The sequence below is a fragment of the Artemia sp. Qi Xiang Cuo genome, chromosome 5 (genome assembly GCF_049724085.1).
Source record: "Artemia sp. Qi Xiang Cuo chromosome 5, ASM4972408v1, whole genome shotgun sequence".
NCBI lineage: Eukaryota > Metazoa > Arthropoda > Branchiopoda > Anostraca > Artemiidae > Artemia > Artemia sp. Qi Xiang Cuo.
Genome location: NC_142798.1, coordinates 79,855,955 through 79,873,995, shown reverse-complemented (window position 1 = coordinate 79,873,995; position 18,041 = coordinate 79,855,955). Strand labels below are relative to the sequence as shown.

The 18,041-nt window shown below is 34.0% G+C and overlaps 1 protein-coding gene and 1 long non-coding RNA gene across 2 annotated transcripts; one reads left to right on the top strand and one right to left on the bottom strand.

The window, feature by feature from the left end:
* The first annotated feature begins 5,950 nt into the window (after positions 1-5,950).
* On the top strand, positions 5,951-7,510 carry LOC148952586 (blastula protease 10-like). Its single transcript, XM_089089027.1, has one exon. The coding sequence runs from the start codon at positions 5,978-5,980 to the stop codon at positions 7,508-7,510; it is 1,533 nt and encodes a 510-aa protein (XP_088945153.1). The 5' UTR covers positions 5,951-5,977.
* Positions 7,511-13,086: 5,576 nt separating this feature from the next.
* Positions 13,087-17,859, bottom strand: LOC148952585 (uncharacterized). The gene is made up of 3 exons (XR_016141779.1): positions 17,854-17,859; positions 13,411-13,611; positions 13,087-13,146 (listed from the first exon to the last, which is right to left on the bottom strand). It is a non-coding gene; the product is annotated as an uncharacterized LOC148952585 (long non-coding RNA).
* Between the last annotated feature and the right edge of the window lie 182 nt (positions 17,860-18,041).

The following is an 18,041-nucleotide window of genomic DNA, read 5'->3' as shown; positions in this document are numbered from 1 at the left end:
ATACATCAAATTTGTATTCCCGTGGCAACCCGTTGCAACTTAAAAAGCAGTACGCCAACAACATAAATTTTATTTTGTATTGCAAGAAAATATTGAACCTTGTAGAAAATAAAACTTCACCGTAAAGGATATCTTTAATGTTAGTTTGGCAACGGAGACTTAAAAAATAGGGTCAGAATATACCAAATCATATTATTGAGTTTCAAATAAAGTGAATACACCATTCGATGCCTTTTTTTATGCTGATTTACGAATATAATAGGCATTTCTATCGGAAATGAATTTCAGCCCCCCCCCCTATATAGGCTATACCTAACCCAACCTAACCTAACCTAACCCTGAATTGGAATATATAGGGGGGGGGGGCTGAAGTTCATTTCCGTAGAAATCCTTATTATATTCGTAATCAGCATTAAAAAAGGCATCGAATGGTGTATTCACTTTAGTCCTAACTCAATAATATGATTTGGTATATATTGACCAAAAATAGTCTACTGACAACATGAGTTTTTACAAAAAGAGCGGAAAAAAACATTGTTTTTTTTAGGTTATTATTTTTTTGTTTTATTGTTTTTATTATTATTTTATTGTTTTTTAGTTTTATTATTTGTTGGCGCAGTTAAGGATTAATTGTTTGTACAGGGAAGGTTTTAAAGATTTCTAATGTACAGCAAAAGCTTAAATTTCAGTCAACAGATTTATTTTTCAACAGTTTATGTGAGCGAGAATAAAAGAATGTGAGACGTTTTTGAAATAGTTTAATTTGTAAACAAGTTGTAAATAAAATAAACGAAAAAATAAATTGAAGCAATCGACTAAACTTGTTAGCTCGATGGAGGGGCTATATACATCATTGTTTTTTCAACAAGACATAAAACACCTTTTGAATTACCACATTCAAGGCGGTATCCAGGGGGGGAGGTTAGGGGGTCTGAAACCACCCCTGAAATGTTTGTCCGATTCATAAAAACGTAAACAAATTTTTCATGCTTTTTTAAAATTTATTTAGCCCCCTACCCTCAAAAAAATATCCTAGATACGGCCCTGACTGCAGTCAAACTGTCAATTTAGGTGTTGTATCCAATATAACGCTGAATCTTCACGTGTTTACGCTTGTTCAGAGGGAAAAGTCTGTATAAGTGACAAGTCCGTACCCAGGGGGGATTAGGGGATTTGAACCCCCTGAAATGTTTGTCTAACCCGTAAAACCGTAAATAAAATGGCTATGAAGAAATTTGTTATGCGTTTTATGAGGCTCCTTCTGTAAAATCCCCCCCCCCCCGAAAAAAAAATCCTTGTGTATAGCCCCCCCCCCGAAAAAATAAATCCTGGATACGGCTCTGATAGGTAATATTCTAATAAAATTGTGGAATTGAGTGGAATTGACTATACCAGTAATTTCTTTTCACGTAAACATCTCAAAAATCCAGTTACACCTCGAAATTGATTTAAGAGTTACCCACTCTCGGTCACCATGTTTACGCCTCTGGACACTACTTGTTTCTCCGTGCTTGTTTGGACGTGCTTGTCCATGCACGGCACTTTAAACTTGGTGGACACAATTCTTGAAATGGGACAACTCCCAAGTCATTTGATTTTTAGAGAACTGCGTTTTATTTCTAATTTCTTATGTGCACCTTTCCATGATGGTTTATGGGATAAATAAAATACTTTGTCAGTTCATTATTGGGGCTTTTTTTTTTATTAAGCTACTGCTGGCTGTGACCGAATTTTCGTTTGTTTGTCTTTATTTTGGTCGTTTGTCTTTAATTTTCCATAATATTTAAATATATTTAAAAAAATAGTACTTTTATCTGATTGTCCATCGTATTTTGATGAGTTGTTGGCCTCTTCACAAATTTAAATCCGTCTAATAACAGGCATATTTGCTAATTTTTGCCAATTAGGAGATTGCTAATTTTTTAGCATAGGAAAATCTTTAAAGCGATTTAGATTCAGATGCTGTGACAGCGCTCCATTAATACAAGAAACCAACAGGATCGGTTTATTATTATTTTATTATTGTTATTTTTTTATCATTATATTATTATTATTTTATTATTATTATTTTCTCAAAATAATTACGCTAGAAAACTTAAGTCAATAGTACAGAAGAAAATAGGGGTTAATCTCCATTGATTTATTATCTCTATTACCCTACCCCCTCCCCCGCAAGAGCCAAAATTGTAAAGTAATGAGAATTAGCATTTACTTTTCTAGATTATATATATGGCTGCTCTGCCTTTTATACAAGGAGACCTTAAAGGCTAAGGTAAATAACGTGACGTCAAACTTCACGGTCCAAACCAGCAGTGCTGGCTGATCTCCGTTTTATGGCCCTTCCGCCAGGATCGTGTAATTCATTATATTTTAAAGGGCACCGAGATTTGCCAACTTCTCTTGAAGCCTTTGGGTCTCGAAATTAGCAGACTAATACCCCTTGTTTAGATCCAAAAAACTAAAACATATACTTCGGTACCCGAGACCGGCCTGTTATAATCTAGAGTCGGGACAATAGTTTGCTAATTTTGGTGGTTAAAAAAAATTAAAGATATTTAAAATTGGAGATACAGATTGCTAATTTTGACACCCACAATCATTAACTCAAAATTATTTGGCTGAATTTTTCCAATTGATACTCTGATCGAGCTTGATCTTAACTTGCTGTGTCAATGAGCTGCCGCTTGGAAACTAGGAATTAATCCCGCAAAATGAAAAGCCCTCCAGTTTGACCATATTTCCTTTCATCTTTTCTTTCATATTCCAATTACGGATTTGAAATTTATCAGTTGTCGAGAGCTTAAGCCATTAGAGAGAACTCGGTGTTACTATTTCGAAGTTGAAAAACACCAAACACTGTGAGGTGCAGGGAGCTAAAGCCAATAAGGCATTGAGTCTTCGATAGATTTACTGTCAGCTCCAGAAAACTAGCACCGAAGAAAAATTCTACACTGCCGTGGTTAGTCTCCATTTTGATTGTGACATGCATAGTGCATCCCCTTCTTTTAATTTTATTAAATAAATAAAAAAGTTTTTTTTTAGCCGAAAGTAAGGAACGACGTTAAAACTTAAAACGAACAGAAATTATTCCGTATATGAAAGGGATTGTCGCCTCCTCAACGCCTCGCTCTTTACACTAAAGTTTTTCATTGTTTAAAAAAATAGAGTTGTGAGAAAGTCAAACCCGAGCGTAAAGAGCGAGGTATTGAGGAGGGGACAGCCCCTTTCATATACGGAATAATTTCCGTTCGTTTTAAGTTTTAACGTCGTTCCTTACTTTCAGTTAAAAAAAACTTGTTTTTTTTTATTTAGTCTCCTGTAAGTGAATATTTAATCGTAATCGCACATGAATATTTAAAAAAAAATTTGAATATTAATTTTACTTTTATTTGGTTAAATGGCTTTCTCGGAACTTGTTTAATTTTATTTACGAATGTTTTTATTAGTAATAAATATGCGTAGCTTACGAATTAACTTACGTAACGAACTTCTATATTCATATATTTTTAATACGTATATTAGAGGGTTCGCTCCCTAGTCAATACTTTAAGCTCTTTAAGCTAAAGTTCGAATTTTGTTCCAATTCCTTAAAAATGACCTCTTAATCACAAATGCCGTTAATTAGAATAAATAGCTCTTATGAAAGTACTAAATAATCTTTGGCTTAAAGAGCGAGGTATTAACTAGGGGGTGAACCCAATCATATACGTAATGTTTTTTGTCGCTTTAAGTTTTGATGTTGCTCCTTACTTTCAGTTGAAAAACTTGTTTATATATATATATATATATATATATATATATATATATATATATATATATATATATATATATATATATATATATATATATATATATATATATATATATATATATATATATATATATATATATATATATATATATATATATATATATATATATATATATATATATATATATATATATATATATATATATATGTAATTTCTGATCTTTTTTTAAACAATGCTGGGAAATCCGGCGCCCCCATCATAGCAATGTCCCTTCCCCCATGAAAACTTCTTTCATGGCAAGATCCTCCCACATAACCCTTGACCCACTCCCCTCCCCCTCTCCCACTACCAGGAAAAATCCCCCCTGAAAACGTCTGTATACTTCCCAATAACCAATACTATATTTTAACATTGGGTAAAGTTCATAACTTTCAGTCCCCCCCCGGGGGACTTCGGGGGATTAAGGCATCCCAAAAGACATAGTTATCATATTTTCGACCATGCAGAACAAAATGGCTATCTCAAAATTTTGAGCGGGTGACTTTGGGAAAAAAATTAGCGTTGGAGGGGGCCTAGTTGCCCTCCATTTTTTCGGTCACTTAAAAGGGGCACTAGAACCTTTAATTTCCGTTTGAATGAGCCCTCCCACGATATTCTAGGACGACTGGGTCGATACGATCACCCCTGAGAAAAAAAAAACCAAAAAAAAAACAAATAAACACGCATCCGTGATCTTTCTTCTGGCAAAAAATGCAAAATTTCACATTTTTGTATATGGGAGCTTAAAACATCTGTAGTATGGTTCTCTGATACGCTGAATATGATGGTGTGATTTTCATTAAGGTTCTATAGCTTTTAGGGGTCTTTCCCCCTTTTTTCGAAAATCAGCCAAATTTTCTCAGGCCCGTAGCTTTTGATAGGCAGGACTAAACTTGATGAAACTTATATATTTGAAATCAGAATTAAAATACAACTATTTTAATGTATCTATTGGTATCAAAATTTTGTTTTCTACAGTTTCGGTTACCATTGAGCCGGGTCGCTCCTTACTTACAGTTCGTGACCACGAACTGTTTGATGAGTGTAGTTCCGTCATTTTGTAGGGATTGTAATTTGCTGGAGTTTGGCCACGGAAGAGCAAAAAAAAAATCAATCCTACGAAGATCGTTTAAGGCTCTGATTACCACTATTTAAGTAAAGGGAGGGTGACTCGAGAATCATATCTCGTAGACGAGAAATTAAGGTTAACATACCTCCAATCCCCCCTCCCAGAGTGAAAATGAAAAGCCGTAAGAACTATTAAAAATTTATCGTGGGGGAGGGTTTTCAGTTTCACATAGTGCAGTTTAGGCCCAGATTTTGCATATTAAAAAAAAGCACTCCCGAATCCATGTATAGGGGCAATCTAGCCATGACTTACATTCGTTTAAAGGAATTTATTTGGTTTTTGGCCTTTGGGTTCCAAAATTAGCAATGCTCCAACTATTATCTTATATGCAGGGAGAAATGATTGTTGCATCCAATTTCTTATGTTATTTCCATTGGATACAGTTAGCAGGCGGCTGTCCCGAATTCATTTGACTTTGGCTCCTGACATTCGCAAAATTTTTCTGAAAGTACTAAAGACCCTTTGTGGTACGAACCTGGGCTTTCAAAAGCACTATTCAGCATTAAGGCTATCAGTGCAAAAATTTTGACTTAGCACTAAAAACCACTATCTAAAAACACCTTACACTAGCAGCATGGCTTTATTTTTCAACTCTAGCCAATCATTGTCTTCTCCTAGTACCAGTCTGGCAGCTTTTTACTAGTCGAGAATATCACACAGAAAGCTGAGTCTGACCCATAGGTGCCATCTAGTGTTCTACTATTTAGTTTACTCATGTTGAAACTTTACATTAACGTTTCTTGTATAACAGGTTGTGTTGACACGTCAGAAAGAAATTGGCGTACGCTGTGGAATCCCCAATGAGCCAGATGAAAGTGGATCTGAGTCAATAGAAACTGGATCAGGAGTCTCCTGTCGAACCAAAGAAGAAGCAAAAGATCACATTATGAGTCTGCCTGAAATATCAGAAACTGTGGACAATTTTCTGGTCAAATATCAACCGAGGAATAGTGACCCTTATACCCCTGAACAAATTTTAGATGCTGTAAATGTTGCTGGAGTTTCTAATATATTCTACGAAAAAGAGTCTGCTACCCCTTATCGTATTGTTGGAGATATGATTTACACAAAGGAATTGTGGGACGCAATAAAAAATTCTTCAGCAGAAAACAGAGTGGGAGTCACATCAAAAAACAGACTTTGGCCCAAACAGAAAAATGGTGAGGTTTTAGTTCCCTACGAAATTGATCTCCAGGCCTTTAGTGGGATTGACACTTCTTTTATATCAAGAGGTTTTAAACAATGGGAAGAAGGTACTTGTATTCGCGCTATTCCATGGAAACCTGGGCAAATGCATCCTCTTCTTGGTGATGCCAGAATCTCTATTATTAGAAAACCTGAGAGTTGCTGGTCTTATGTGGGAAGAGTTAAAAATGGAAGGAAACAAGAGCTTAACTTAGGCCCTGGTTGTGATGAAGACACAACAGCTGCTCATGAGTTTGGACATGCTCTTGGCTTGGGTCACGAACATCAGAGGACAGACAGGGACAATTATCTAATTATCTTGAACAATAATTACGATAGTGAATATAAGGAAGATATGGGAATAGAAAGGTTCCAGAACTATGATGTTCCATACAACTATATGTCCAATTTACACTATAATTGGCTTTCATTCTCGATAGATGAAGCTAATCGTATGCCTACTATGATGCCCAGGGATCCAACACTTCAATACTTGATGGACGGTGACGGTCATAATGTCAGCCACTACGATAAACTTGTAATTAATTACGCCTATGGTTGCATCGAATCCTGGGAACAGCGTTGCAAAACCAAAAACAACTGTATTAATTACGGATACTTAGGTCCTAACTGCTCTTGCATTTGTCCTTCGGGAACTTCTGGACTTAGATGTGAGTATTTACATTCAATTTCACTTCCAGCATACCCACCACCACCATGTGGGGGAATCATCACTACACCAGGATCTTATACCTCAACAAAGAATAAAGGAAGTCAGATGTGTGTTTGGTGGGTTAAGCCTCCTGAATGCAAAGTAGCTGTTGTTACCATAAAAAAATATAAACTTTGGTATCAACCATCAACTTGTAGTCATGAATATTTTGGCACCAGAAGTGCTAGTTTGTATGAATTAGATGAGGCATTAAAATGTGGTGGCATGGTAGACCCAGGCTCCAAATTCTTCGGAAAACCTGACTTAGTTATCGATTTCCATTCAAAAATGCCAGACCACCGTCAAGGATATCTAGTTTTTGACGTGTCATTTGAGGAAGACCCCTTTTGCCTCCCAAATACTTTCCCATCTGGACTTTGTCCTTACGTGAATAACATGGACGGCTCTGCAACTGTACGTTCACAGGGTCTTACTGAGTGTCAGACCCATTTTAAATTTCCTAAAGCTAAGTCTCTAGGTGTTGCTACAAGGTACTTCGATGTAGCTTCTTCAGATACAGCCTGCAACCAGTCTTTCCTATTGTTGAGTGCCCTTTCTAATGTAAAGCACAAGGAGTGTAATGTTGAGTATTTTAAATATGGTTTTAACAGCCAAGAAGTGACAATCAACTACAAAAATAGTTTCAAAAATACAACTAAAGGCTTTGATTTGGTTGTTTATCCTATTTACTAGTGATTTGACTAAATTAAAATGTAATTCTGAGATAAATTATCAATAATGACCGGTAATTATTTATTACGAATTAATTGTTACAAAACGTGTGATAACAAAAAAGTTTGACCCATTTTTTATTGTATTAATTGAAGGGATTACAGTTTTACCCTTGTTAACTAAATATGATCAATTAAGAATTATATGGTCATAATATAACTTATACCAAAATAGTTTCAAAAATACAAATAAAGGCTTTAATATGGTCGTTTATCCTATTTACTAGTGATTTAACTAATTAAAATGTGTTCAAGAGGCAAATTATCAGTACAGACCATTAATTATTTATTATAAATTTTTGTTACAAAATGTAAAGTAACAAAAGAATTTGGACCATTTGTTCTATTATATTTATTGGGGGGGGGGGTTACATTTATTTCCTTGTTAAAATGACAAAATAAGACTTATAAGGCCATTAATATTGGTTACATGGCCTAATACTGTAGTTCTGACATTGCTTACAAGAATAGGAATGGATCTGTAAATTGTACTATACGTGACAGAAATGATTGATCTTCAGAATGAATATAATGACAAACAATTAGCAATAATTAATTATAATTGCCATTTGGAACACAACCTTAGTATTTTTGGTGTTGAAAGTGATGGAAAGAATAATATGGTGATTATTTAATCTGGTGCATTGTTAATATTACTCATTTGGTGTGTGATTGTTATAAACTATTTTATTGTTCGTATAGATTTAAATGCTAATTTGATTTTAAAGTAATTTTGACATCAAAGAATAAATTTTTTATGATAAAAAATGTGTCTTTTCATTTTGACTCTCTTGATAATTTTTTTTTCTTTTTTAACTAGTTCTTCTTTTTCACTTTTATTTGATCGACTATTCAATGGGAGCCAACATCTTCCCCCTGCAAAAAAAATTTCCCAGGTAATCACCCCTGGAAAATCCCCCCATGGGATATCCCTCTTCTCCAGAAAATTTCCAGGATAATCCTCCCGCCCGGGTGAAAGGTTTTTCCACACGTAAGATTGAGCTGCGACAGGAAAAGGACAAAATAGATATCTCAAATAGGTACAAAGAGATAAGTTTGAACATACTGTGGGTTGTTTTTTTCCTAATGATTAATTAAAAAAAAAAATTTCCACAAAATAAGTTTTTCAATGAAAAGTAAAGAACTCCATTAAACAAAAATGAGCAAAAATAAAATCAAATAATCTACCAAGCGTGAAACTACCACAAATCAGCATCGATAAATAAATGAAACTCAAAACGAATATAAATTACAATAAAGAACCGAGTCAACATCAAAACGAGAAGAAACGAACATAATTACGGCTTAAAACCCCTATGCCTTCCCAAAGCCAGAACATAATTTACACTTTACTGAAAAAAATACAAATGAATGTGCATCGTCAGTTTAATGTACATATACTGCTATTTAGTAATCGATATCATAATATTATTTGATTTACTAAAGTTATAAAAGTAAAAACATTAATATTTTTTACAGTAAAGTGCAAATTATGTTCTGGCCTTGGGAAGGCATAGAGGTTTTGAGCTCAACTTATGTTAAGTTGGGCTCAAAATATAAATGTCTTTAGTTTTATAACTTTAATAAATCAAATAGTATTAAGATTTTGATTACAAAATATCAGTATATGTAATTTAAACTACCAATGCACATTCATCTGTATTTTTTTCAGTAAAGTGCAAATTATGATCTGGCTTTGGGAAGGCATAGGGGTTTTGAGCCCAACTTATGTTAATTTCTGCTCGTTTTGAGTTTGACTCGGTTATTTATTGTAATTTTGTTCGTTTTGGGTTTCATTTATTTATCGACGCTGATTTGTGGTAGTTTCAAGCTTGGTAGATTATTTGATTTTATATTTGCTCATTTTTGGTTTAATGGAATTCTTTACTTTTCTTTGAAAAACTCATTTTGTGGGAAAAGTTTTTTTAATTAATTTCTGTTCGTTTTATATTGACATAGTCTTTTCAGAGAAAAAGACAATAATACTTTAAATCTTTTCGTTTTTTTAAAGATTTTATAGTTTGACCTGCTATTTGTAGGCTGGAGAAAATTTTCAGCAACTTTTAACAACATACACCCTCTTAAAAATCTGGACACGAATAGAAGTGTTTTAATTTAGTTCCATGCTTCCTGTAGGTACACGAAATAGAAAACGTGACGCCTATCGCAAAAAATTCTGTTTGCTTTCTTTGATAGCCTATATACATGTACACTCTCTTGATTTAGTTAAATTTTAATAGCAGAAATAGCCCAGAAAGTTTGAACATCATGCCCTCAGTCGTTCTTGGGATACTGCTGAGATACCTTATTGGGAATTAGCATTAAAACAGTGAATTTTGATTTAATCTTATGGCAACATTTAGTTTTTAAACATAAATTTAAATTGGAGGGTGGGCGTGGGTGGGGGATTAGTTTTCCTCCAATCACTTTCGACTATTAAAAAGGGCATCAGCCTTTTCTGCATTCAATCGAATGAACCCTTTTCGAAGTTCCTACGACAACTCCTTCGATACAAAGTGCCCTGGTCTAAACAACAACAACAACAAATAAACAATACGCTATACCCACATTGATCTTTACTATAAAAGTATCAAATCTTCCAATCAATTTCGACTATTAGAAAGGCCATAAAGTCCTTTGATTTCCGATCGAATGAGCCCTTTTTCAGTTTCTACAATAACGCCTTTTATAAAAAACCTTATACGCCCCCAGGGCATAAATTACAACTCTTACCCTAAGGGCTGTGAGGGTGGTTGTCATCCTCTAATACCTAATTTCCAGAAATTTGAACTACGTTAAACAAAATAGCTATATCAAAATTTTGATTGGATGTGTCTGGGAAAATGGTGGGCGTGAGAAGGGCGTTAGTCTTCCTCCAATCACTTTCAACTATTAAAAAGGTAATAGCTCTTCCAATTTTCAATCAAATGAGCCCCTTTGAAGTTTCTACGAAAACGCTTTCAATAAAAACCTTATACGCTCCCAGGGGATAACTTACTACCCTCGCCCTGAGGGCTGAGGGGTTGTCATCCTCAAAGACATAATTTCCAGAACTTTCTACTACGTGGAACAAAATGGCAGTCTAAAAATTTTGATTGGATGTGTCTGGGGGAATAATGGGCATGAGAGAGGGGTTAGTTACCGTCCAATCACTTTCAACTATTAAAAAGGGCACTAGCCCTCTAAATTTCCGATTGAATGAGCCCCTTTTGAAGTTTTTACGACAACTCTATCATCAAAACCTTATATACCCCCAGGGCGTAACCTACAACCTTCGTCCTTGGGACTCTGGGGGGTTTGCCATCCTTAAATACATAATTTCCAGAACTTTCAAATCCGTTGAACAAAATGGCTATCTCTATATTTTGATTGAATGTGTTTGGGGAATGGTGGGCGTGAGAGGCGGGTTAATTACTCTCCACTCACTTTCGACTATTAAAAAGGGCAATTTCAATTCCCAATAAAATGAGCCCCTTTTGAAATTTCTACAATAAAATGTTTCCAATCGCTGAGGCCAATGGTGTAGTTTTTTCAGTTCTGGTAAGGATTTAACTCGGGGAAATTTAGTAAGTGGGGTGTATAAAATTCCGTGTTCTTCTGGGAAGTTCTATATTGGTAGGACTCACCAAAAATTTGTTGAAAGGTTTATTGAACACCGTAACTCAATAGAAAAAACCCTAAAACTAAGCAAGCCTCCAGAAACTTTCGTTTCAGCTTTAGCAGAGCATATTTGGCTTCAACCAGACCATTTTGTAAAATTTGATGAAGCCTTGGCTGTTTCTAATGATAAGGAGTACACCCAATGGGCCAGGGAAGCCATAGAAATTAAAAAACATATGTTTGCTAACCTTTCCATAAATAGGGATACGGGTAATTTAAATATTGACCCAATTTATGATAACATTCTAAAGAGTGAATCAATTGTCAATAAGGGAGTAAAAATTTTAAATAATCACCAGGGGACTATTTTACCTGCTAGACCAAAACGATTTGCTTCAGTAATAGCTAACAAAAGGATTATTTCGCAACTGAATAATTAAAGTAATTTACAGTTTTTTTTATTTTTCCTCAGTTACTCTGGTGTCCTCACTTAATTAACTTAATATTAGCATCTTTTCTCTACGTGGCTTAGTTTGCGCCGAGTGTACAGTTTTGTTTGTTTATTGGTGGTGGGTTTATTGGGTTTTAGTTTTATCTTGTTTTTTTTTTTGTGTATTTTGTGCTGAATACACCTTGTTTGTATACAGGCGAAATATCCGCGTTGTTTTGTTTCTGTTGTTTTTCTTTTCTCTCCACTGGCCACAGTCTTGTTTGTTTGTTTTTTTTTAGAGATTTTTCTCTTTGTTGGTTTTTTATAAGGAAAGGATTTTTGCTATAGTTCTATTAGTCTGTGAATAGAATCCACTAAGTTTTCAGTAAGCAGTGTAATAACATGAGTGAACAAGTTGAGTTAGAAATATCCTTTTATTACAACTGTTCTATTTGTAAAGGACATTTTCATAATTTTGAGGATTCACATGAGCCTACTGAATGTTTAGACAGCATAGAGGCAGAGACAGATGAGAAGAATCAGGAGGAAACGAGAAGAAAAATTATATGTGACATGGAGAGAAATTTATACCGATTGCAAGTAAGTTCAGATAAAAGAAGGATTGATATGATAGAAAAGGAAGATCAAAAGATGAGACTGGTAAAAGAGGGCTTTCTCCATAGCGTAAAAGACAGCAGTGAAAACCCAAAGAAAAATGTGTATAGTGCAAGATATAACTCGGATTATTATGATGATTATGCTCCAAGAGAAGAGAAAAAGTGTCCCTTTAAGAGACAACATAAGAGCTCATTCTACGAAAATGATTTCAAACAACGGAAACCATGGTGGAGGAGTTCTCATATACCATTTTATTACAAATCTCATTTTTGATATGCTTGATAAGTTTTATACCATAATCATACAATAAATCTGTTGCTGCTATATTAATTTTCTCAATCTCGATATGCATAGAGTAAGGATACCAGCAGATACCTTTATATATGAATAGTTCATATTGATAAAATCACCCCTTAGAGTGTTCTCGGTCCACAGCCAAGTTTTCTATCAAAGACAAAAAAAAATTTCGTAGAAGTTAGCTGTGTAATTTTTTTTCTTAAGAAATCAACATTTCCGTTTTTAACCATGCTATTTAAATAAATCCATTCTTTTAATTTTTATTTATTCGACAGATCAATATTTATAACAGTTTTTAAATATGTAAAGTCAGGTTCAATTATTTCTACATCGCTATCACTATCTTCCAGCATTGCTCTATTACACAGAGGGGATTGCATACATTCAACCTCCGGTTTAAGTAATTGAACCCCATCTTCATCATTTGTCGTTATAACGATCAAAGGGGGCATTTCATCATATAACCGCTCATCATCCTCGACACAGACTCGGCCCGAAGACCCCCGCCGTACCAAGTCCTCATATGTATATGATAGTCCATCATCTGTATAATGAACTTCTAGCACGTCATCATCATCATCCGTATTTTCAATCTCGGGTTTACACAAAAGAAGCTACTCACTTTCCGTGAGCTCCCACTCGGTCCATACATCCTAAAAGATTGAGAACACCACGATCAAATACTAGAGTTTACGGTCAAAAACCTGTATTAGTTCAGATTGTACGAGAATAGTTTATTTTCGAACCAAAAAATTTATTTACAATAACTTTCTTAAAAAACAATAGTGTTCTGGTGCTGTGGTTATTTGTATTATTAGTAGTTTAATTAGTTGAACTAAAAATAACGACACTATTAAAATTTTAGATGAATTTATCGCTCTTTGGGCAACTAAATACAGTAAAAACTTTAAACTTACATTAAGATCAGCAGCTTGCATGATAGGTTCGGACATCGCTTGACGGGGGGTTGAGGCTTGTTGTGGCATTGACATGGAAGGGTAGGGATTCTCTTGATTGGTGGCCATGATAGGGCCAGAATATTTGATGACTGTTCCTCTTGAAGGGCCGGCGACTTCACCGTCTTGTATGCGGAGCATAGATGGGTTAGCATATCTCCTCTGAAAGTAAAAGTTTATTAAATTATTAAGAAGGATATTATTTCTTTGAAATATGCATTTACACAGTAATTTTTATGTTTTGATTTTATATTAATGAAGAATTTAAACATAGCTCCAATTAGCTATTTTTCACAATCAAACTATGATATTACATTTTGCTGAACCAGAGAATTAGGTTTAGACTTGTCTTAAAAGCCTAAACAAAAACTGAAATTGTAAAACAGCAAAATTTCGGTAACATGAGTTAATTGATTAGGTTTAGAATTTTATCAAAAGCCTAAATGGGAAATTAAAATTATGCAAAACAAAAAAAAATGTCACTAGTGTCATTAAATTAGTTACCATTAACTCATGAGCTATTCAAACAGGATCACTTGCGTGAATAGTAGACACTTTGTCCCCATTCCAGATCCGCCATTCAACTTCTCTCTAAATTCAGGGGTCTTATCCCGCCACCAGACACCAATTGTGGCAACTTCTACTGCAGCAACCAATAATTAGAACCCAAGCTCTAAAATTGGTCTCAATCAGAAACCCTTATCGCTGTCTAAATTCACCAATTGTAAAGATTTTCAAACAGAGGTCTTTATTCTACAAAGTTCAGGGAAGGTCTGACAATTTCATACGAGCAAAAATTCATTCAATACGAAACTAGCCTATATTTAATCAAAGATGAACAGAAATAATAACGAATAATTGTTCAAACGTAAACTTATGTCCAATGACATACTAGTTAAAGTGACAAAAAACTTTTTTCTCAAGAGGACATTTTTCAACTAAAAGTAAAGAGCTACTAGACTAAATCAAAGATGAGTAGAAATAATAACGAATAATTGTTCAAACGTAAACTTATGTCCAATGACATACTAGTTAAAGTGACAAAAAACTTTTTTCACAAGAGGACATTTTTCAACTAAAAGTAAAGAGCTACTAGACTAAATCAAAGATGAGTAGAAATAACAACTAATAATTGTTCAAACTTATATTTTCTGTAAATTTATGTATAGAGATAAACTCGTTAGAGTGACAAAAAACTTTTTCCCACAAGAGGACACTTTTCAACTAAAAGTAAAGAGCTACCAGACTAAATCAAAGATATGATGAAATAATAACGAATAATTGTTCAAACTTAAATTTTCTGTAAAGTTATGTTTAGCGATAAACTTATTAGAGTGACAAAAAACTTTTTTCCACGAGAGGACACTTTTCAACTAAAAGTAAAGAGCTACCAGACTAAATCAAAGATATGATGAAATAATAACGAATAATTGTTCAAACTTAAATTTTCTGTAAAGTTATGTTTAGCGACAAACTTATTAGAGTGACAAAAAACTTTTTCCCACAAGAGGACACTTTTCAACTAAAAGTAAAGAGCTACCAGACTAAATCAAAGATATGATGAAATAATAATGAATAATTTTTCTAACTTAAATTTTCTGTAAAGTTATGTATAGCGATAAACTTGTTAGAGTGACAAAAACTTTTTTTCCACAAGGGGACATTTTCAACTAAAAGTAAAGAGCTACTAGACTAAATCAAAGATGTGTAGAAGTAATAACAAATAATTGCTCAAACTTAAATTTACTGTAAAGTCATTTATAGCGATAAACTATTTAGAGTTAAAAAAAACTTTGTCATACAAGATTGTACTTTTCAAATAAAAGTATAGAGCTAATAGACCAAATCATAGACATGATGAAATAATATCTAATAATTGTTCACTATTTGATTTTCTTTAAATTTATGCATATAGATAAACTGATTAGATTGACAAAAACTCTTTACCACAAGAGGACACTTTTCAAATAAAAGAAAAGAGCTACCATAATAAATCAAAGATGATTAGAAATAATAAAGACTAATTTCTCAAAATTAAATTTACTTTAAATTTATCTCAAGTTACAATATATTTAGTGTGACAAAAAAACTCTTTCACACACAAAGACACTTCAACAAAAATTAAAGAGATAATAGACTAAATCAAAGATATGATGAAATAATAACGAATAATTGTTCAAACTTAAATTTTCTGTAAAGTTTTGTTTAGCGATAAACTTATTAGAGTGACAAAAACTCTTTCCCACAAGAGGACACTTTTCAACTAAAAGTAAAGAGCTACTAGACCGAATCAAAGATCTGCTGAAATAATAACGAATAATTGTTCAAACTTAAATATTCTGTTAAGTTATGTTTAGCAATAAGCTCATTAGAGTGACAAAAACTTTTTTTCACAAGAGAACATTTTCAACTAAAAATAGAGCGAGGGTTGAGGCGGGGACAGCCCCATTCATATACAGACTAATTTTTGTCGGCTTAAGTTTTAGTGTTGCTTCTTACTTCCAACTGAAAATTTTTTTTTTTAATTTGATGTTTTACCTTTTTCAAATCATACCATAAATATCTGTTTGAATAGACCCTCTCTTATCAGTTTAATTCGATTTGACCCAATATTTTCATTGTAGTTTGTATATTTTCTTTAGAAAACACATCGATAAAACACATCAAGAGCTAAATTTGTGAGTTTTTTTTCACTGACAATTCCTTTTTTTGCCAAGCCTTAACCTCCCTAATTGAAAGATATGAATTATAATCAAGGAACATAGTTCATCATATTTTACATATTTTTGGATGGGAAACACACTGAAAAGACATATTATTTGAACTCACATCAAACGTTGGCGGGCTTGCATTTGAAGAACCTTCCATTATTTTCTATCTTGTCCTATATTTCAGCCTATACTGACTTTTAAACCTTTCAAATCCCTAAAATATACTAACCTAATGGTTATTTATTTACGAAATCGTGCAAACTGTTGATTTTAGAACAATAATTACCTTTCTATATATCACTTAACACTCACTAGAATTGCCACTTATCACTCACGGAAAATGGATTCAAAACAATACTTCTTACATCACATAGTCTAATTGTGTCAAACGAGACATCTTCAATGCAGATTAATTAATTGTTACGTTCGATTTTGTTTTGGACATAGGATAGCATCGATGGGAGTGAGAATTTCTGTAAAACTATCAAAGATTGATCAACTCTGTGATTTCACACTTCTTGTGTAATCAGAAAGAAAAACGAAGAAAAATTGATAAAAGATATTTTGAAATATGCCCCAAAATCAGAGCTATTACAACTTAAATGACGCGAGGAGGGGGAATCAGGTTTTAAGAATATCCTGGATATATCATTTTATATTATCTAAGTACTCACAGAAGGAGTCGTCACAGAAACTTGGAAAAGGACTCATTTGATTGGGAATTAAAGTGGCTAGCACCCAATTCACAGGAGGGGGCGTGAAAACTATGGTTTTTAACTTTGATATGCAAGACTAGAAAGAAAAGTTCTTAGGTGTGGGGCTGCCCCCGCCTCAACCCTCGCTCTTGAAATCCCCCCCCCCCCCAACTCAGCTTTTCCAGAGGATTTCAAAATCCCCCCTCCAAACTAAAAATTTCTAGGAACGTATTTTCATCATATTTAAATATTTACCTACGTACGCATCACTTAGGTTAGATTAGATTAGGCTAGAGACAGGCAAAAAGTTATGTGTATGGTTAGGTTAGGTTATGTTAGGTTAGGTTAATTTAGGTTAGGCTAGGTTAGCCTACGTACGCGCGCGTACGTAGGCTAACCTAGTCTAACCTAAATTAACCTAGCCTAACATAATCTAACCTAACCTAACCATACACCTAACTTTTTGCCTGTCTCTCACCTAATCTAATCTAACCTAAGTGATGCGTACGTAGGTAAATATTTAAATATGATGAAAATTTCGTTCCTAGAAATTTTGAGTTTGGAGGGGGGGGATTCTGAAATCCTCTGGAAAAGTTGAGTTGGGGGGGGGATTTCAAGAGCGAGGGTTGAGGCGGGGGCAGCCCCACACCTAAGAACTTTTCTTTCTAGTCTTGCATATCAAAGTTAAAAACCATAGTTTTCGCGCCCCCTCCTTTGAATTGGGTGCTAGCCACTTTAATTCCCAGTCAAATGAGTCCTTTTCAAAGTTTCTGTGACGACTCCTTCTGTGAGTACTTAGATAATATAAAATGATATATCCAGGATATTCTTAAAACCTGATTCCCCCTCCTCGCGTCATTTAAGTTGTAATAGCTCTGATTTTGGGGCATATTTCAAAATATCTTTTATCAATTTTTCTTCGTTTTTCTTTCTGATTACACAAGAAGTGTGAAATCACAGAGTTGATCAATCTTTGATAGTTTTACAGAAATTCTCACCCCCATCGATGCTTTCCTATGTCCAAAACAAAATCGAAAGTAACAATTAATTAAACTGCATTGAAGATGTCTCGTTTGACACAATTAGACTATGTGATGTAAGAAGTATTGTTTTGAATCCATTCTCCGTGAGTGATAAGTGGCAATTCTAGTGAGTGTTAAGTGATATATAGAAAGGTAATTATTGT